At 44.0% G+C, this 22,622-nt stretch overlaps 1 protein-coding gene and 1 pseudogene across 1 annotated transcript in view; one reads left to right on the forward strand and one right to left on the reverse strand.

Moving 5' to 3' along the window:
• Positions 1-9,117: 9,117 nt before the first annotated feature.
• The window catches only part of LOC129703224 (NACHT, LRR and PYD domains-containing protein 3-like), a 34,333-nt gene continuing 20,828 nt past the window's right edge, over positions 9,118-22,622 (reverse strand). The window contains exons 10-12 of the mRNA XM_055645451.1: positions 18,548-18,718; positions 12,969-13,136; positions 9,118-11,457 (exon numbers count right to left, since the gene is read on the reverse strand). Coding sequence (XP_055501426.1) covers positions 11,340-11,457; positions 12,969-13,136; positions 18,548-18,718 — 457 coding nt within the window. The 3' untranslated portion in view covers positions 9,118-11,339. The remainder of the gene's footprint in view (positions 11,458-12,968; positions 13,137-18,547; positions 18,719-22,622) is intronic.
• On the forward strand, positions 22,053-22,161 carry LOC129703816 (U2 spliceosomal RNA; annotated as a pseudogene).

Here is a 22,622-nt window from a genome sequence, read left to right on the forward strand (position 1 = left end):
GAGAGAGTCAGGGCAGCAACAGGCGGTAGGACCGCTTAGCGGGCGGTCCGCAAACCCGACATCGGGACCGAGCCAGCCCGCTAGCCCTGACCACGTCAACGGAAAAAGGGAGCGGGCTGGATGTGTGGAAAACCCGGCAGTGGAACGACATTGGACTGGGAAGTCTCTCCACCCAGGAGGGGGAGAGACAGCTGCCTGAGCTGCAGGAACGACTCTTGGGCATTGGAAAGGTAAGTTTGCAGTTGTGTTTTATTACAGAGTTCAGGAACACAACGCAGAACTCGCAAAGAGGAACTGCCCCGCTCCAACTCTACCAGCGGGGCAGCAACCGGCGGCAGCGTCGCTCGTAGAGCGGTTTTCGCTATCCCTGAGACCGAGCCAAGCCAGTCTCGCCAGAGCCTGTCTCGCCAGAGCCTACACGGCGGACTGGGAAAGGGGCTAGGAAGCCAAACGGCCGGTCGTCTCCGATTCGTCGGAGGGAGGGGAAATGTCCACCCCAAAGCGGGGGAGAGACAGCCGCCTAAGCTGCATCCAGCAGCTATTGGAGGGGATGGTCTACCAAGAGCAGCAGCGCTCTCGGACAGACAGGACAGGCGCCCCCTCCATGGTGCTGAGTCCGGCACCTCCCTTTGCGACCTCGGACCAGGAATGGGAGGTTAGCATCGGTGACCAGGGGCAGGCTGGTCTGAGTATGGGGCAGGCGGAAGGAGCCGAAAGAGAGCAGGGTGTGCAGGAAGAGCTGCTGGGGATCGTAAGCCGATTCGTCGCTACCCCACGGGTTGGAGCAACACTGGAGCCAAGGATGGCTGCCAGCATAAACCATCTCTCCAACAAACCACTGCAGGAGAAGGTGCTCACCCAAGTGCTTGAGGAGCACACAGCCCCGGATAATTGTGAGGCTCTCAAGGTCAAGAGCCTCAATCCTCAAATATGGGGCAACGTGGGGCGACCGATTCGGACACAGGAGGTCAAACTCCAGCGCATTCTTCGCCTCCTCACGGCGGCTATAACAGCCTATGCGCGGGGTGTCGAGACCGTAGATGACATCTCACCAACAGGATGTCCTGGCACTCATGTGCACGACACAATATGAGCTGAATAACCTGAGAAGAGACAACAGCAGGCCGGCCCTCAATCCTAAATTTGCAGGATTATGCAAAACTCCATCAGTAGAGACCGACTCATTTTTTATTTGGGAAGGACTTGAACAAACAGCTCAAAGAGATGGAGGAGGCGTCTAAGACCTTTAGCCTCATGAGGGCACCACCGGCAGCGAACATACCAAAGCTCTTCATTCCACCCAGGCGGCAGCACACCACTGTATCTACCAGTCGGCGTCCCGAATATGCGACTGGTCAAAGCTTGGGGCCGCACTATCCCCAGAAACCTTTTTAGGTCAGGGCCTGCAGCGGACCCCCTGGAAAATGCGCCTCCCCCCAACATCGCCAGCACATCGACAGGGAAGAACACTCAAAAAGAAAAAACACAACCCCGCCAATAACCATGGAGGTAGGTGGGTCTGGTTCCTACCAGCAAATACAGCGCTTTCTTGGACTATCTTGGCTTTCATATTAATTCAGTCCACGTAACTTTAATGTAGCCAAGAGACAACATAGTTGAATTGGCACAAACAAAGAACAAATTAATGGTCAAACTACCAACTACTCGACAAATAACAGAGTAATTGGGGGAAAATGGTACCATTTTCTGTCTACATGATTCAGATGTTAGTATCAAAATCAACATATAGGTTGTCATTGAGCATCTCATGAAGTTACCCACTGAAATAATATCAGAAAGACAGTGGTGGGGTTACCACTTATACTGGGGCTCGGGTGAAAATTATGAGTTTAAGCACTTGCATGTATGGGTATAAATAAGACTACACTATGGAGGTGGCCTATATTAACCATATGGCAGCATAAAGTCGGTATCATATGACAAGTTGGTCAAAACAATTTGGCAATGGTATATCCATAGAGGTATTGGACTATCAACAACTTACCTGCCTGGTAAGCAAAATAAGGTGACAGACACCAGGTCACATAAAAGTAAGGACAACATCAATTAGATGTTTTCATATAAAGTTTAACAAAACTATCAAGCTATATGATGCAACAGATATTAATGCATTTTCATTGTCGCTGTACTGTATACTGACAATGATAATTAAAATGGAATGTGAAACTGATATCGATTATTTGCATTAACGCTATATCACCAGGTGTTTGGGGATGTCCTATGTATGTCGCGGGGGACACCAGACCCTGGGCCAGTGGAATCCTCATTAAAACTTTTCTCTGGGACAGATAGTTCCAGCAGAAAGATCGTCAGCTATATATATTAACTTTTCTGGCCTATAGGTCATGTTGTCATTCAAGAATGTATTTATAATATTGATAGACAAATGCGTTCACGCAGCATTGGTGAAATTAATTTTATGTATTTTTCCGTTCTGCCTCACCTATCGAGAACAACGCACAGTACAAAAGGATTCTGCTTCAGGTATTTGATGGTACCTGACGGACTTACGCAGACCTTGTTTCACTTCACGCCATGATATGGTTGTTGGAACTTGGATGGTGTTTTTCCAGTACCCAGAATTATTAATCTCGGAGCCGGGCACAAATCTACTGTGCCATGAGAAATAAGCTCCTGAGCTGCAGATTCTGTGCAAACCTCTGGGACTGGGATTGTTATACTGAATAATCGACACCATGTCAGCATCCTTTTGAACATCCACTGGACTACAACACTTGTCCAGCATCAAGAGAAGTACTGCAAGGATAAAGGGGAAAACCTACTCATCCGAATCAGGTACTACGAACTGGAATTCCTGGAGAACCTTCATCATGATGAAGGATTTGGCTACAGTGCCATCAACACAGCTAGAATTGCCCTGCCTGTTCTTTTTCAAAACAGCTACAGGACAACAGGGCATGGGGTCACTGGCTGGTGGTAATGAAGGGTATTAAAACTCTAAACCCCTAGACAATGTACACCTATATATGGGATGTCACAGTGGTTAACCACACTTCAGGGAATCCCACCAGCCAGAGTCCAAAACCTGAACCTTCTATGCACTAAAACATATGTTAAAGGCACATGGAGCAGCACAGAGGGTCCAGTCACTACTCCTATTTCAACTAGACACCATGCTCACAGCTTCAGACCAGATCTCTATCATTTGTCCAGGGAATGGTCAAACCAGACCAGGAATACTTTATCCAGTCATAAAATCCGGGCTTACCCGCCAGAGAACACGGTAATGTACCAAGACCCTTTTTTACCTTACATAGACACAACCTAATTATGCGAGGGAGATGAAAAGCCTTGTGGGTTGGTTACAAAAAACCTTGTGGTCGGGTAACAAGCCTTTTTTGAAATGGCTCAAGCAGGTTAAGCTCTTGGGATAAAACTAACATGTCAAAGTTGTCATCCCACAGGAGAAGCTTCCACGTCAACGGCAAAAGAATGGACGTACCTATAAACCACATCCTGGCTCCAGCAGAATAGTGGGGGTAAAACGTTCAGAGAGAAATAATTTATTATAAACTGTTGACAAAACCTGTTTTTCATTTGCAGGAAAGATTCCAATCTGCAAATATTCAGATTAGCCAAAGGGAGCATTCAATTTCTTCAGTGTCTATTGTAAAATACCATTGGGTTTCTATAACAGAATCATTGGTTGGTTACGATACACACTTCCTCCCTCAAAGACTTCGGCAGTGAGTGTAGTAAAACTGTTACACGGTTTGAAATCACAGAGCTTTGAAATCTTCACGGAATCACTCACGTGACTCCGAAGTAAAATAGTAAGATTAAACGAGAACTTACCAGTTTGAAATTTGATCTGTATTTTATGAGGAGTTACGATGAGGGATTACGTGCCCTCCGCTCCCACCCTCATTACATGGATCAAACTGATAATGGATGTCTCTTTGTTCTTTACTATGTTACTTCAAATACGTGTCTGTCTGTGATTCCACACCGCTGCTTTGAAGTTATGCCGCAATGCGTCCTGGGGCGGGCTTCTTCACGTAATCCCTCATCGTAACTCCTCATAAAATACAGATCAAACTTCAAACTGGTAAGTTCTCGTTTAATCTTACTATTTTAGTGGAAGTAACTGGGATGATGGTCATTTGCAGGGCTGATGTCATTGTTCTCCTTTTAGAAAGAAATGGTGAGGTACAAGGATAAAGAAGAGACAGCCTCCAGAAATAGAAAACCTTGTTCCAGTCACAATGTTTCTTATTTTGTGTGTACATAAGTTCTTGTTGTAATTATAACTTCTACAGATACACCATAGAAAGCACACTGCCAGGTTGATTCACAGCTTGGTTTGGGAACAGCTCTGTCAAGCCCACTAGAATTGTCAGAGAGTGTGAATGTCACCCAGTCCATTACACTGACCAGGCTTCCCATCATTAACTCCATCTACACTTTACACTGCTTCGGGAAAGCAGCAAACATAATCAAAGACATGTCCCAGTCCTGTCATTCCTTCTTCTCCCTGCTCCTGACTGGCAAAAGGTACTGAAGCTTGAAAATGTGGACATTGGACGTGTCTATTGGACTGATGCGCTACATTGCTGACAACTACTGTATATGCTGCACTCTGTACCTTCTCCTTTGCTCTATCTACACCACTTGAGTTTGACTTGATTGTATTTATGTATGTTATATCTGACCTGTTTGGACAGCATGTTAAACAAAGCTTTTCACTGCTGCTCGGTACACGTGACAATAATGGATCTAAACCTTAACCTAAATAAGTTAATTTCTTGAACTGCTGCTGTTCTTTAAGAAAGGTACCCCAAGTGCTATTTGGTGCAGAGTTGCAGGGTATAGACTTTTCAACAATGAAGATAGACATAAAATGCTGGAGCAACTCAGTGGGACAGGCAGCATCTCTGGAGCGAAGGAATGGGTGATGTTTTGGGTCGAGACCCTTCTTCAGACTGATCATGACTGTCCTGGTGAGTTACTCCAGCATTTTGTGTCGATCTTCGATTTAAACTAGCATCTGCAGTTCCTTCATACACATTTCAACCATGAAACACTGGTGATATATTTCCAAATCTGGATCACTTGTGGCCTGGAGGGCAACTTGCAGGTGGTCATGTTCTATGTACCAGCTCCCTTGTTGGTAGAAATTATGGTTTTCGGTTTGGGACCTGAATTTAGCATGATATTAGAAATGTTAAGAGAACTTTATTCCCTTTATCATGTATCCATACACTGATAGACAGGATTGAATCTTGGTCTCTGGCGCTGTGAGGTAACAGTTCAACCGCTGCATCGCTGTGTCCCTGTCCAAATGTTTTTAAAACATGATGGTTGTATCCACTTCTACCACTTCCTCTGTTCCATATACCCTCAGTGTGAAAATCTTTCCACTTAGATCCCCTCTAAATCCTCCTCCTCACATTTAAACCTTTTAAGGGGAGAACAGATAGGGATGTACAAAAGTAAAAGAATCTTAGAAAAGGTTGACAGTGATATTTTATCTCATAGCAGAGGTGTCTACAATTTGGAAGTTGAGGTTTAAGATGAGGAATAAGAGGGTTGAGGGGGTGGCGGTGGTGGGATATGTAAAGAAGAATATATTTTTTCCTAGAGGGTGGTTGGAGTTTGAAATATGTTGTCTGAGGAGATAGTGGAGACAATGACACTCATAACAGTTAAGTGTACTTGAATCGGTAAAGCATCGAGGTTGCAATCCAAGTGTGGTAAACGGGATAAAGATAAGTCGGATACTTGCTGAGCGTGCAGAGAAGATTCACCATGTGTTGCCTTGAGTAGAGCGTTTCAGTTGTGGGGAGAGATTGGATAGGCTGCACAATGTCCCCTCGAGTAGAAGAGGCTGAGAATGGACCTGATCGTGGAGTTCAAAATTATCAGAGGTGTAGATAGATACAAACTTTCCTCCCGGGGAGAGGTGTCCCAGGGGGCATAGATCTTGGACAAGGGTAAAGGGCCTATCCCACGAGGATGCGACTCCATGCGGCAAGCGCGACCTAACGTGGTCACTTGAGCCGTTCGGCCTCGCGGGGCTCCGAAAAACTGACCGTGTTCAAAAATTCCGCGGGGCAACGGCCTGCCGGCTCACATCAATGCCGTACACATCGCCTCGACGGGCGTGCGCACCGTGTCGACGCCTTACGCAGATTCTTGACGCCGTACGTCACCCGCGAACTTCCCGCGGACTTCGCTCGAACTTCACATCACTCACGCGACCTCCGCGCGGCCCCCGCTTCCGGTTTGATCGCGCTCGCCGCATGCAGGCACATGCTGGTGGGACCGGCCCTGTACGGGGATCACTTGACCTCCGCGCGGCCCCCGCTTCCGGTTTGGTCGCGCTTGCCGCATGCAGGTTGCATGCTCGTGGGACAGGCCCTTTAAAAGGCCATCAGAGGAAGAGTTTTCTCACCCAGAGGATGGTTGTAATCTGGAACTCACTGTCTCCACTGTTGGAGGCAGGGAATCTCACAATATTTAGAAAGCTTGAACAAAGTTTTGGGCGGTCACAGTGGCGCAGCCGTAGAATTGCTGCCTTACAGTGAATGCAGTGCCAGAGACCCGGGTTCGATCCTGACAACAAATGCTGTCTATACGGAGTTTGTACGTTCTCCCTAATTTCTTCGTGGGTTTTCTCAGAGATCTTCGGTTTTCTCCCACACTTCAAAGAAGTACAGGTTTGTAGGTTAATTGGCTTGGTAAATGTAAAAGATTGTCCCTAGTGTGTGTAGGATAGTGTTAATGTGTGGGGATCGCTGGTTGGTGTGGACCCGCTGGGCCGAAGGGCCTGTTTCCGCGCTGTATCTCTAAACTAAACTAAACTAAATTAAACTAAACTAAACTAAACACTCGAATTCCCAAAACATAGTCATCTATGGACCAAGTAAATGGGATTAGTATAGACAGGCACGATGGTCAGCATGGACATGTTGGGCCGAAAGGCCTCTTTCTGTACTCTGTGACTATGAGCATCAGTGTAGAGAGAAGCAGAGGTATTGATTCAGAGTGAAGAATCTTTATCAGAACTGGCAGCAAATTCAACAGTGAGCAAAAATAAAATCTCTAGATGTTGATAATCTGAAGTAAAAACAAAAAAATGCTGGAAACATGCAAATGTTCTACTTGATGGGTTGCAGCATCAATTCAGATCTCTCACCACTGATGCTGCCTGGTCTGTTGAATGTTTCAGCATTTTCTTTCACAGCACATACAGGTTGAATGTTCATCACATGCAACACTTCTATGGACTTTGTCCTCCAATGATATTTAACAGTAGAAATCATTACCTTTGAGCACCTTTCACAACAAAAGTGTAATTGTCTGTGTCAAATTATGATTTTGTTGTTAACCATCTCCTTCGAGGCATTGATTTTCAATACTGTGAAACTGGCTTTAGAGTCATGAATGCTTTATTCCTTGATATATTTATAGAACCTGCTATGTTTTATTATACCTTAATGATGAACAGCAAACATTGGATAAACAATTAGCTGGAGGAATTCAACAGGTCAGGTCAACATTCCTGGACAAGACACTGCATCAGGACCTGAAACTGAAGCAGAGTTTCAACCCAAAGTGTCGACCATTCATTTCCATTAGCTGATCGATGCGTTGAGTTTCTCCAGCTGATTTTTAGTTGCTCCAACATCTTCATTCACTGTAGTGTTCCTCCCCCTCCCAAGTCGCACCAGGTTCTCGTTCGCACCTAGCAAACGGCTAACAATAGCCTGTTTCCCTTATTATCATTACTTTTTTGCAAATCTTTCATTGTTCTACTGTAGATCTCTCTACATCACTGTCTATATCTCTAATTTCCCTTTGCAGTAGCTTGTCTGAAGAAGTGTCTCGACCCGAAATGTCACCCATTCCTTCTCTCCGGAGATGCTGCCTGTCCCAGTTATTTCAGCATGTTGTGTCCATTTCGTAGTGACTGTAGAGATCAAATAGGGTAAATTGTCTTGGAGTCATAGTCATAGAGTGATACAGTGTGTAGACAGGCCCTTCAGCCCAACTTGCCTACAACGGCCAACATGTTGCAGCTACACTAGTCCCACCTGCCTGTGCTTAGTGCATATCCCTCCAAACCTGGCCTATCTGTGTACCTATCTAACTGTTTTTAAATGATGGGATAGTTCCAGCCTCTACTACCTCCTCTGGCAGCTTGTTCTATACACCCATCACCCTTTAAGCCCTGTCCCACGGTACGAGTTCATTCCAAGGGCTCTCCCAAGTTTTAAAAAAATCAAACTTGTGGTAAGCACAGAGAATGAACGTAGCGGGTACGTCGGAGCTCGGGGACGTATCTTAGCGGCTCGTAATGCTAACGGCGGGTACTCGGGAAGACTCGCTAACGGCAGGTAAGCTCCGGAAGACTCGTGACGATTTTTCAACATATTGAAAAATGTCCACGAGTGTCCCAAGTACCGACGAGTGGCCATTACCGTAAATCTCCGAGTTCGAATCAGGGCAAACTTGGGAGAGCTCTTGGAATGAACTCGTACCGTGGGACAGGGCTTTCTGTATTTTCATTATGATAGGAGTACCTTTTAAGGAAGTGCTTTTTGTGATATGTTGATTAGTAGTAGGCCCCCCTTGGTCATGACTGACCAATTGGTTGATGACCAATGCTATATTTAATCACCTTTATGTATTTTCGTGAAGTTTAGATATTGATTATCCCCAAACAAAATATTGCATATTATTTTTGTTTATGAAAGTGTTTTGAATCACTGCTCACAGTTCAGAGTACTCAATAGCATGATTATGTTCTCTTGCTAAAAAAACTATTAGTCAATTCACAGTAAACCACGATCCTTAACAATTAAAATACTCATGTTCATGAGTAAGAGCTATTGCAGATGCTATCATTGGGTCTCTCCTGAAATATATATTTATACATGAAGATACAGTTCCAATGCTTTTGGCTTTGTAAAAACCAAAGCAATACTGAGCATTAAATAAAGAATGTTCACATCCATATAATTTAAATGTATTTTAAATGAGATTTACAGTATAAGTCATCATCTGTCAACTTCATTGTATATTAAACATTTGTTGAAGAGTAAAAGGTTAAAATAATCACTGTTCAACTGCTACAGTGCCCTCCATAATGTTTGGGACAAAGACCCAGTATTTATTTACTTGCCTCTGTACTCCACAATTTGAGATTTGTAATAGAAAAAAATCACATGTGGTGAAAGTGCACGTTGTCAGATTTTATTAAAGGGTATTTGTATACATTTTGGTTTCACCATGTAGAAATTACAGCCGTGTTTATACATAGTCCCCCCATTTCAGGGAAACATAATGTTTGGGTCATATGGCTTCACAGGTGTTAGTAATTGCTCAGGTAATTTTAAATGTCTCCTTAATGCAGGTATAAGAGAGCTCTCAGCACCTAGTCTTTCCTCCAGTCTTTCCATTACCTTTGGAAACTTTTATTGCTGTTTATCAATACGAGGACCAAAGTTCTCATGTTGATAATGAAAGTCAAATAAACTATTTGGCTGATGTGTTTTATTTTTGTTTCTCAGAAACAAAAATAAAACACATCAGCCAAACCTTAGGCTTATCAAAATCAATTGTCTGGAACATCGTTAAGAAGAAAGAGAGCATTGATGAGCTGACGAATCGCAAAGGGACTGGCAGGCCAAGGAAGACCTCCACAACTGATGACAAGAGAATTCTCTCTGTAATAAGGAAAAACACCCAAACACCTGTCCGACAGATCAGAAACACTCTTCAGGAGTCAGATGTGGACTTGTCAATGACCACTGTCTGCAGAAGACTTCAGGAACAGGAATACAGAGGCTACACTGCAAGATGCAAACCACTGGTTAGCCGCAAAAATAGGATGGCCAGGTTACAGTTTGACAAGAAGTACTTAAAAGAGCAACCACAGTTCTGGAAAATGGACAGATGAGACGAAGATTAACTTATATCAGGACGGTGGCAAGAGCAAAGTATGGAGGAGAGAAGGAACTGCCCAAGATCCAAAACTTACCACTGTTGCATCACCTGGTGGTTAGGCCACTTACTGAGCGAACCCTCGGCACTAGGTCTGGCAGGGCCATGTGACTGGGGTCACGGGATTGAGGGGTGCGGCCCTTGTGGAGAGAGATTATTCTGGAAGAACCCTGTCTAGACGTATGTGCTGTTCTCTGCATTGCTTATCAGATGAGAAGTTCAGCTCGAGCCCATGACCTCGCTCAACAGCAGCAACTATGACTTTTATGTTAGAGTGTACCAAACTCGCATTTATACCTAACCTGTAATGCCGAATAAAACCAATGGTTGTACACAACGTTTGGACCCTCTACACCATCTCATCTGTGAAACACGATGGTGGGGGTGTTATGGCTTGGGCATGTACCGCTGCTGAAGGTTCATTGATGATACAACTGCTGATGGTAGAGGCATAATGAATTCTGAAGTGTATAGACTCATCCTATCTGCTGAGGTTCAAACATATGCCCCAAAACTCATTGGCCGGTGGTTCATTCTGTTGCAAACATACTGCAAAAGCAACAAAGTAAGTAAGTAAGTAAGTCAATTTTATTTATATAGCACGTTTAAATCAACTTGCGTTGAAACCAAAGTGCTTTACATAAAAGAAATAATAAAAGAAATAATAAAGTTTCCGTACATCCATAGAAAAATTAAAAATCAGAAAAATGACACAACACATTATAGAATTCAACAAGTACGTCCCCTCACAACAGAATCAAAATTTTCCACTGTGGGGAAAAGCAACAAAAAGTTAAGTCCTCTTCCTCTGTGAAACACCCGAGGTCGGGGCCTATTTGTGGCCTCCGCAGCCAGTCCGATGTTTTCAGGCCCTCTTTGCCGGAAAGCTGGAACTCCGGCGTCGGGTAAAACACTCCTCAGCGGCTTGGAAAATGTCTGGTGGCCACTTTTTTCAAAGGAGTTTTTCAAAGCTAAAAAATGGTCAATTCTTGAGTGGTCGTCAATCACCTGATCTGCACCCAATTGAGCATGCCTTTTATATGCTGAAGAGAAAACGGAAGGGGACTAGCCCCCAAAACAAACACACTGTACATCAATTAAGTCAAATCAGGCACTTTATCTACACTTAGCTATTCAGAAATGAAACTTTGATTTCCCATGATTTCCAGACGAGTTATCCATTGTGAGAAATCCATGTTGATAAATTTGCTGAGCAAATCTATCATGAAAACAAATTGATTTTTCACCCTCAAACAATTGCAAATATTAATCAGGTTTCAAATTTACTGTTTGTTTTTCCATTAATTTCCATGACAATATAGATCATCAAAATTGAGCAGAGAACATTTTCACCACATTATTGATTTTTTTTCCATTTTGGACACTATTACATGAAGATCATTAGCTTTTTTTTCCAGTGCTTCTAGTTTTTTGTAACCGTCTTTGGAAAGACGATTCTTCTCCAACCTTTAAAAGAAATAGAAAATAATATTAGCTATGGCAAATATCTATACATATAGATCTACTTTAGTTAATCTGCCTTTTGTAGCTCACAGGCAAAACCCTGAAGGCTCTGTATAACTCAAATAATTTCTCCAGAGAGGCATCAGAGATCCACACAGTGACAAAACAAAGCTGATGTGGGTTAAGATGAAACTCCCTTCAGTGAGAGCTTTGTTCCCTTTGTAAAGAATGCATGTGATCCCCATTAATTATATTTATGAAATCAATGAGGTTACCTGGATCCCATAGAATTTTTACTCAAGAAGGAAAATTAAATTGGAGGTTGTACATTCTCCCCACGATTGCGTGGGTTTTCCCCGAGATCTTTGTTTTTTCCCACACTCCAAAGACGTACAGGTACGTAGGTTAATTGGCTTGCTATAAGTGTAAATTGTCCCTAGTGTGTTTAGGATAGTGTTGAGGTATGGGGTGGTTACTGGTCGGTGCGGAGTCGGTGGGCCTGTTTCCACGCTGTATCTCTAAACTTAACTAAACTAAACTATACTCTTGAATAGGATGATAGTGGGGTAGTTTGCTGATATGGCTGGGTAAGGAACTGGTGACCACAGGAGTCATGCTGATGAAAGATATGGAGAAGTTGAACAGAAGTAGTCAAAGAACAATTACATCTTTTACCATCAGCAGTTTAAAAAAAATGAAAAGTCTTGTATATTTAAAGTAGAAAGTTACATTACTATCTAAAATAATACTGAGTGTTCATTTTATTGAGTGTGAAAATAATATCCTTGTTCATCATTTGAGGGACAATGCCAGAAAACATAATATTTATTACTAAGTACCTTCAAAGGAATCAAACTTCAGAAGTGGAGTTCAATGCATCTACTTTTACATTGTGCGTTGAGCACACGTAACTGAGAACAAACATCTTTGCTGCTGCCTCAAATTTACTAAAAACCATGCAAGAAAAGATGTCTAAAGATGCTACATTATGCAATGGAGTCTCCAGATAATCCAATATGTCAAATGAAATGTAGTGTGGTTAAATCAAAAAAGGAAGGCAATATTTGGGAATGACAGGAAGAAGACAATCAACATTCAGGCACAGACTCAATGGATGGAATTGGACTTTGCTATGATAGCCACCTCATATAACCTATTAGTGCTGGAAGAAATTCACCAAATTTGCAAGACAGCCAAGTTAAGAAGAATGTTTGACCCATAGCAATATGTGATTGACCCATGTAAAGCATTTTCCACATTTACACATTCCCTCTTCATTTCTGCACTGAACCAAACATTTGTGCTGTTGAATTTGGTCTATCTGTTATTTTGACTATTGGATGTTCAATGTGACCAAAAATAAAATATATCAAAAGTAACGAGGAACATGTTTCTCCAAACAAGCACGAAACGTACTGCTGGATTTTAACACCAGAAATTTGCCTTGGTCGAAAAACACTTGGTAACATAGACTTTCAGTTTTAACATCTGTTAAAACCAGGGTGAGACTTTACCTTATTGTCTTAAGAGATTTACAATCCAAAATGAAGTCTTGAAAGCATTTAATAGATTTGTCTGTAAATTTATTGTGACTTAAATCAAGGTGCACCAGTGCCTGGAGTGTTGCTAATGTTGATTTGAAGTGATGAGAAGAGGCATCTGTGAGTCCAATTTTTGATAGCCTGGAAACATAGAAATGTGGACAAAATATTGAGCTTTCACAAAGCAAAAAGAGGCAATATTTTGCAAACTGCATGCAGGAGGACACATGTATGCACACGTTATAACCTGATAAAGCTGACATCTGTAAAAAGACCTACAGTATACGGAACAAAGTGCTGGAGTAACTCAGTGGGACGGACTGCATCTCTGGGGAAAAGGAATGGGAGATGTTTCTCTCCAGAGATGCTGCCTGTCCCGCTGAGTTACTCCAGCACTTTGTGTCTATCTTCAGTTTAAACCAGCATCTGCAGTTCCTTCCTTCCATATAAGGAACAGTCCTTTAAGCCATTTAAATACGCCAGCAATCATAGAAACATAGATAGAAACATAGATAATAGGTGCAAGAGGAGGCCATTCGGCCCTTCGAGCCAGCACCGCCATTCATTGTGATCATGGCTGATCGTCCCCTCTCAATAACCCGTGCCTGCCTTCTCCCCATATCCCTTGACTCCACTAGCCCCTAACTCTCTCTTAAATCCATCCAGTGACTTGGCCTCCACTGCCCTCCACTGTGGCAGGGAATCCATAAATTCACAACTTTCTGGGTGAAAACGTTTTTTCTCAATGTCTTAAATGAGCTCCCCTTTATTCTAAGACTGTGGCCCCTGGTTCTGGACTCACCCCACATAGGGACCATTTTTCCTGCATCTAGCTTGTCCAGTCCTTTTATAATTTTATATGTTTCTATAAGATGCCCCCTCATCCTTCTAAACTCCAGTGAATACAAGCCTAGTCTTTTCAATCTTTCCTCATATGACATCCCGCCATCCCATGGATCAATCTCGTGAACCTACGCTGCACTGCCTCAATCACAAGGATGTCCTTCCTCAAATTAGGAGACAAAAACTGTACACAATATTCTAGATGTGGTCTCACCAGAGCCCTATACAACCGCAGAAGAACCTCTTTACTCCTATAGTGAAATCCTCTTGTTAATAAGGCCAACATTCCATTAGCTTTCTTCACCGCCTGCTGTACCTGCATGCCAACTTTCAGTGACCGGTGTAAAAAGACGCCCAGGTCTCGCTGCACCTCCCCCTTACCTAACCAAACCACATTGAGATAATAATCTGCCCCTTGTTTTTGCTGCCAAAGTGGATAACCTAACATTTATCTATATTATACTGTATCTGCCACGCATCTGCCCACTCACTCAACCTGTCCAGGTCACCCTGCAACCTCCTAACATCATCTTCACAGTTCACACTGCCACCGACCTTTGTGTCATCCGCAAACTTGCTAGTGTTGCTCCTAATTCCCTCTTCCAAATCATTAATATATATGGTAAACAGTTGGGGCCCTAACACCGAGCCTTGCGGCACTCCACTCGCCACTGCCTGCCATTCTGAATCGGCGTACAGGATGGAGGTGGAGCTGCTCACAGGTTGGTGCAAATCCCACAACCTCATTCTTAACGTGGGAAAAACTAAGGAGATGGTGGTTGACTTCAGGAGGGCGGGGAAACAACACCATACACCTCTGCACATCGACGGAGCTGATGTGGAAAGGGTCAGCAGCATGAAGTTCTTAGGACTACATCTGTCTGATGACCTTGACGTCCACGGCCAACACCACAGCTCTGGTCAAGAGAGCCCAGCAGCGACTTCACCCTCTCCGAAGACTACGTAAAGCAGGCCTCCCCACCACACACCTACGGACTTTTTATAGGGGGACTGTCGAGAGCACACTGACATACGGCATCACTTCCTGGTTCGGGAGCTGCAAGGCGTACGAACGGCACCAACTGGACAGGATAGTGAAGACCGCAAGCAGGATTATTGGTGCTCCACTCCCCTTCCTGCTGGACATATACAGGAAGAGATGTATCAGCAGAGCCATCTCCATCATCAAAGACCCTTACCACCCATCGCATGACATTTTCTCCATCCTCCCATCTGGGAAGAGGTACAGGAGCATTAGCTGCAAAACCAGCAGGATGCTCCTCAGCTTCTTCCCACAGGCTATAAGACTGTTAAATGGACTTTGCCCCCTGCCAAATATCGCGCACTATCCCCCACACTGCAGCAGAGCCACTGTTGTGCCGCTGCCGGTCGGAACGGCTGTTGAATGTTTAGTAGAGTGTTAAATTTGTTCATGACATGTATTTTTTATTTTTATTTCTATTTATTTTTTCATGTACACTGAATGGACACTGGTTGAGCAACGTTTTTTTGTTTCCTCTGGGTATGCGAATACTCAGGAAATGACAATAAAGATATACAATACAATACAATACAATACAATACAATACATTCTGGAAAGGACCCATTCACTCCTACTCTTTGCTTCCTGTCTGCCAACCAGTTTTCTATTCATGTCAACACCCTACCCCCAATACCATGTGCTCTAATTTTAGTCACCAGTCTCCCGTGCGGGACCTTATCAAATGCTTTCTGAAAGTCTAGATACACTACATCTACTGGCACCCCTTCATCCATTTTACTTGTCACATCATCAAAAAATTCCAGAAGATTAATCAAGCATGATTTCCCTTTTATAAATCCATGTTGACTTGGACTAATCCTTTTACTGCTATCCAAATGCCCCATTATTTCCTCTTTAATAATTGATTCCAGCATCTTTCCCACCACCGAAGTCAGGCTAATTGGTCTGTAATTCTCTGTTTTCTCTCTCGCTCCTTTCTTGAAAAGTGGGATAACATTAGCTATCCTCCAATCCACAGGAACTGATCCTGAATCTATTGAACATTGGAAAATGATCAACAATGCATCCACTATTTCTAGAGCCACCTCCCCGAGGACCCTGAGATGAAGACCATCAGGTCCAGGGGATTTATCATCCTTCAGTCCCATTAGCCTACCCAATACTATTTCTCGCCGAATGAAAATTTATTTCAGTTCCTCTACCCCTTTAGATCCTCTGTCTTCCAGTACATCTGGGAGATTGGTTGTGTCTTCCTTAGTGAAGACAGGTCCGAAGTACCTATTCAACTCTTCTGCCATTTCCTTGTTGCCCATAATAATTTCACCCGTGTCTGCCTTCAAGGGACCCACATTTGACTTTGCTACTCTTTTTCCCATATCTAAAGAAGCTTTTACTGTCCTTCTTTATATTCCTGGCCAGCTTCCCTTCGTACTTCATCTTTTCAGCCCGTATTGCCCGTTTTGTTTCCTTCTGTTGTCCTATGAAAGTTTCCCAATTCTCTGGCTTCCGGCTACTCTTTGCTGTGTTATACATCTTTTCTTTTAGTTTTATTCTATCCCTAATTTCTCGTGTCAGCCACGATTGCCACCTACTCCCTTTAGAATCTTTTTTCCTTTTTGGAATGAAATGATCCTGTGTCTTCTGGATTATGCCCAGAAATTCCTGCCATTGCAGTTCCACCGTCATTCCTGCTAGGATCCCTTTCCAGTCTACCTTGGCCAGCTCCCCTCTCATGCCTTCATAGTCCCCTTTGTTCAACTGCATCACTGACACTTCCGATTTAACCTTCTCCTTCTCAAATTGCAGATTGAAATTAATCATATTATGATCACTACCTCCAAGCGGATCCTTTACCTTGAGTCCTCAGGTTCATTGGACAACACTAAATCCAGAATTGCCTTTTCTCTGGTCGGCTCCATTACGCTGCTCTAAGAATCCATCCCGGAGGCATTCTACAAACTCTCTTTCTTGGGGTCCTGAACCAACCTGATTTTCCCTGTCTACCTGCATATTGAAATCCCCCATCACCACAGTGGCATTACCTTTGTTACATGCCAGTTTTAACTCCTACTGCAACTTACACCCTACATCCAGGCTACTATTTGGGGGTCTGTACATAACACCAATTAGTGTCTTCTTGCCTTCACAATTCCTCAACTCAATCCACAGTGACTTACCTCGTCAGTCCCTATGTCTTCCCTTGCAAGGGACTGAATTCCATCCCTCACCAGCAGAGCTACCCCCCTCCTCTGCCCACCTGCCTGTCCTTTCTATAGGATGTATAACCCTGAATATTAAGATCCCAGGCCCGATCCTCCTGCAGCCACGTCTCAGTAATCCCCACAATGTCATATCTACCAACCTCTAACTGAGCCTTAAGCTCATCTACTTTACTTCTTATACTTTGCGCATTCATATACAATACTTTTAATTCCTTACGCATCTCACCTTTCACATTGATCCCTATTACAATTGGCTATACTCTCCTATCCCTTTGTGAGCTTCCTTTCCCATTAATTCTGGGATCATTAACCATCCCTTTACTCTCTTTCACTTTCCCATTTGAATGACTATCCCATTTGACACCCCACCCCCCTTATTCAGTTTAAAACCACCCGTGTAGCAGTGGCAAACCTGCCTGCCAGAATGCTGGTCCCCCTACCTGTTAAGATGCAATCCGTCCCTTTTGTACAGTTCCCCCTTACTCCAAAACAGATCCCAGTGATCTAAGAATCTAAATCCCTGCCCCCTGCACCAGTTCCTCAGCCACACATTCAGGTCCCGTATCTCCCTGTTCCTGCTCTCGCCAGCACGAGGAACTGGAAGCAAACCGGAGATAACCACCCTGGAGGTCCTGCTTTTCAGCATTTTTTCGAGCTTTCTAAAGTCACGCTGCAGAATATTCATCCCCTTCTTACCAACATCGTTTGGCCGACATGCACTACCACTTAGGATGGTGTTAGTGTGCTGGGATCGCTTGTTGGCGCGGACCTGGAGGGCCGAAAGGGCCTGTTTCTGTGCCGTATCTCTAAACTAAACTAAACTAATAACTTGTCACCCTGGCCACAGCCTGTTACATTATTACTTTTTTGCATATCTTTCAATCATCTGTTCTATATCTCTCAACATCAGAGTCCACATCTCTCGTTACCCTGTCCTATGACTCTCAGTCGGAGGAAGGGTCTCGACCCAAAACATCAGCTATTCCTTTTCTCCAGAGATGCTGTCTGACCCGCTGAGTTACTCCAGCTTTTTGTGTCTATCGACAGGGTCAATATTTATTGTCCATTTCTAATTGCCTGTGAACTGATGAGATGTTGAAGAATCAACTGCAGTTGTTGGTTTGGAGTCACATTGAGGCAATAGGATGAAATATTTATTCCCTGCAGGACATTGATGTATAACACCGGTATTAAAAACAATTTGCCAACTTTATGATCACCAATGCTGAAACTAACTTTTAAATTACCAGATTATGTAAAAAAAAAGTGGTGTTGCTTCATAATAATGCGTTATATCGTGATGGCTGTGTTATTATTCTTTTCATCACTGTGATATATTATAGCAACCAGTATAAACATAGATATTAATATCATACGTATTCTATGTATCGGTACTTTAATTTTCTGATTGGAAAAGATTCTACATTTTTGAGGCTGAATTAGAGCATATACTGATAAAGCACCATTCATCTGTGTTTACATACCCCAGCTTCTGTAATTTACAGTTTGAAGCACTACAATTGGTGAAAAGCTTATTAAGTCCATCATCTCCCAGTTCATTCATGCTCAGGTCCAGCTCCGTCAATGTCTGGTTAGCTTTGAACACAGAGTAAAGTGTCTCACAACAAACATTTGTTAATTTGGTGTTCATCACCCTGTGGGAAGTACAAGAATTAGAAATTTAAAATTGTTAAACTTTGCAATAACATTTATAAAATATCTGTTTGTTTAACATTGTTCCTCATATTTTAAGTTCCTGTTAGTCTACTGATACAGTCCATCACGGGTACTGACCTCCCCACTATCGATGGGATTCACAGGAGTCACTGCCTCAAAAAGGCAGCCAGCATCATCAGTGACCCACACAACTCTGGCCACACACTCATTTCACCCCTGCCATTGGGCAGAAGATATCGGAGCCTGACAACTGTAGGAACAGCTTTTTCCCAATGGCCATCTATTAAACATTAGCTATTAAAGGCTATGAAACACTACAACCTTCAGCAAGCTCTTAACAATGTAGACTTGGGAGAAATGATTTTGCCTTTTTGCACGATTAGTGTTTTTTAAGTGTACTTATGTGTGTATGTATGTATATATATTTATGTATATATATATAAATATATGCATAAATATATATACATATATACACACGTATGTATATATATATATATCTATATTACTAAAACTCTGTTCTTGACCGGTTTTGGCGATCTGTGCTGCGATTTCCGAGAGAACGCCACCACCTACGGCCGTCATTTTTGGCCACCTCGCTCAGAGCCCCCCTCCGCCACATGTGTGCCGAGGATTTTTCCCGTCGATGAAATATGACAGAGATATTAATGATTTTACAAAATTCCCCATTCTCTCTGCTGCTCCTGCTGGTGGGATGGGGGAGGGACTATAAAACCAGGAAGTGGTGTGCCTCAATCAGTCTCTACAAGATGGAGGTCTCTCTGAATGACTGAACAAATGTCTACACAGCTGTGAGTAAGTACCCTTAATTTGGTTTGAAAATGAAAATATGGTTATGGTTAGTTTTGAAGAAAAAAAACACTGCCTGCAAATGGTTGTTTGGGGGTTTGGGTTATTTCTCTCTCCCCCCCTCCTCTCTCCTCTCTCCCCTCCTCCCTCCCCCCCCTCCTCTCCTCCCCCCCCTCCTCTCCCCCCCCTCCTCTCCCCCCCTCTCCTCTCCCCCTCTCCTCTCTCTCTCTCCTCCCCTCTCCCCCTCTCTCTCCCCTCCTCCTCTCCATCTACTCCCCCACCCTCCCTCCCCTCCACACCCCCTACCCTCTTCCCTCCACCTCCCCCCCTCCCTCCCTGCTCCCCACCTCTCCCCCTTCACCCCCCTCAGCACCCCCTCTCTCTCCCCCTCACTCTCACCCTCTCTCTCTCCCCCCTCTCTCTCTGTCTCTGCCCCTTCTCTCTCTGCCCTCACTCTCTACCTCTACCCCCGCCCCCCCCCCTCTGTAAGTTGGGAGCTATGCATCAGTAGATAGGGTGGTTATCAGGTAAAAGGAGTGTGTGTATGTGTATATATGTATGTATATATGTATATATATATATATATATGTGTGTATATATATATGTATATATATATATATGTGTGTGTGTGTGTATATATATATATATATGTGTGTATATATATATATATATATATATATATGTATATATATGTATATATATGTATATATATATATATATATATATATATGTGTATATATATATGTGTATATATATGTGTATATATATGTATATATATGTATATGTGTGTGTATGTATGTGTGTATATGTATATGTGTGTATATGTATGTGTGTGTGTGTGTGTATATGTATGTATGTGTATATGTATGTGTGTGTGTATATATGCATGTGTGTGTATATGTATGTATGTGTGTATATGTGTGTGTGTATATGTGTGTGTGTGTGTGTGTATATGTATGTGTATGTATGCATATACGTATGTCTGTGTATATGTATTTATGTGTGCGCATATGTATGAATATGTGTGTGTGTGTGTATGTGTATATGTATATATACACACACACAATTAAAACGTGTTTATTTATAGTTTACAGTGTACTATGGTTACATATTCTGTTGTGCTGCAGCAAGTAATAATTTCATTGTTCTATCTGGGAGATATGACAATAAAACTCTTGACTTTCTTGCTTTTGAGTTGACATGACCTTTTTCCAAACTTACCAACAGGAGGACAAAACAGATAATTACAAGGATGGTTGGGTGGGGATGCAGTGTTGAGTGAGAACTAGTTTGGGTTAGTGATTATAAAGGCACCTTTCCCTGGGGTGGCATTATTTGACCATCCAAGAGATTAGCCTTTCCACAACGCCAGAGGTTGTAGGGACTGACAATGCCATACTTAATAGATGATTTTACTTCGGAGTCACGTGAGTGACTTCGTGAAGAACCCCGCTTCCACGCATGCGTGTCATATCGCTATACGCATTGCAACGAGTCACACAGAGGGGAACGGCGTTCCCCAAGCGGGAGATTTGAAAGTCGGGAACAGCAGGTAAGCGACTCTGCGTTCCTTTTTTCTACTTACTTTTAGGTGGCTGCGGAAAGCCGGCGGGGAGACCCGTGGAGGGCGAGCAGCCAGCAGCAGCAACAGCACGAGTTTCCCTGGGGGGGGGGAACAACCTGAGCCCGACTTTGCTCCCGCACCGGCAAAATTCACCTCTCGGCCGGGCGGGAAGCAAAGTAAAAAAGGTCCCTATGCCAGTCTCAAATGAGACTGGCTTTGGAACAGTCGGTAGCAGCCAGCACAGAAGCTGCGGGACAGCTCGGACCAGTGGTACCGGGGCTCGAAACGCTCAGCGAGTGCAGCGGCACTTATGGAGTCGGAACGGGACGTTCGGGCTGAAAACCTTCTTCACAAGGTAAGGGCCAGGGGATCCATAGGAACAGCCAGGGTTACCGGCTGCGGAACTGCCGCGAAGGACCAGGCCCGTGAACACCGGGGTCGGTCCAAGCGGCTCGAACCCGACACAGGGAACGACGGTCACCGGCGGGAGAAGGAAAGTCGGGAACAGCAGGTAAGAGACCCTGCGTTTTCCTTCAACTTACCTTTCTAGGTGCAGACATGGACCAGGTCCATGTAAGGTGCAGAAGGCCGGCGGGAGAACCGCGGAGGAGCGGGCAGCAGCAGCAGTAGCAGCAGCAGCAGCAGCAGCGGCAGCAGCAGTGGCAGCCGGCAGCTGCAGGAGCACTAACAGCTAACAGCGGCAGGAGCACAGGCAGCAGCAGTGGCAGCTGGCACTTCGTGAGGAGCTGGCAACGGCAGGAGCAGCATGGGCACATCGGTTCCCGGAGAGGTAAAAACACCTGTGCCCAACTTCGCTCCAGCATGGTGAGAAAGTTCATTTCTCGGCAGCAAAGGACTTTGCAGTTGACTGGCTGCAATCTACTACAAGGGACCAGTATGTGAGTACCAGGGTCGGTCCCAGCGGGGTTTTAGTTACAATAATCGCTTCTCGTTTTTTTTGGCTAAGATCAAGTGTAGTATCTGTTCTTATCAGTTTAATATCTGATACACCCCTTATCTAGGGACTATATATATTATATAAAAACTATAGTAGCTGTTATCATCAGTTTTAATGTCTTGTATGTCCCTTATCTAAGGACCATATAAGTAGGAGTGCCCAGAATTGAGGGCATTAGAGTGGGGTTGACCGGCTGCAACGACCATAAGGGACCAGTACCGTCAGTACGGGGGTCGGTCCCAGGGGTCTAAGATAAAGGAGCAGCCAGGAGTGCTGAGAGCGTTGAAGCCAGGTTAAAGGAATAGATGGAAGCAGCTGTGCCAGTTATCCTCCACACCGGCCATATCCACTTCACGGAAGGAAGGACAAAACTGGAGAAGGAGGACCATGGAACAACGGGCAGCCAGCAGCAGCCAGCGGCACTTGGATCAACCGTAGTGGGATCAGCTGTGCCTGATGTCGGCCCCGCACCGGCCAGATCCATGTGACCGAGCGGTAGGCTAGACACAAATCAAACAAGGTAGTGGACTCAGAAGGGTCCGACTTTGCATAA

This window comes from Leucoraja erinacea, chromosome 14 (assembly GCF_028641065.1).
Source record: "Leucoraja erinacea ecotype New England chromosome 14, Leri_hhj_1, whole genome shotgun sequence".
Lineage (NCBI taxonomy): Eukaryota > Metazoa > Chordata > Chondrichthyes > Rajiformes > Rajidae > Leucoraja > Leucoraja erinaceus.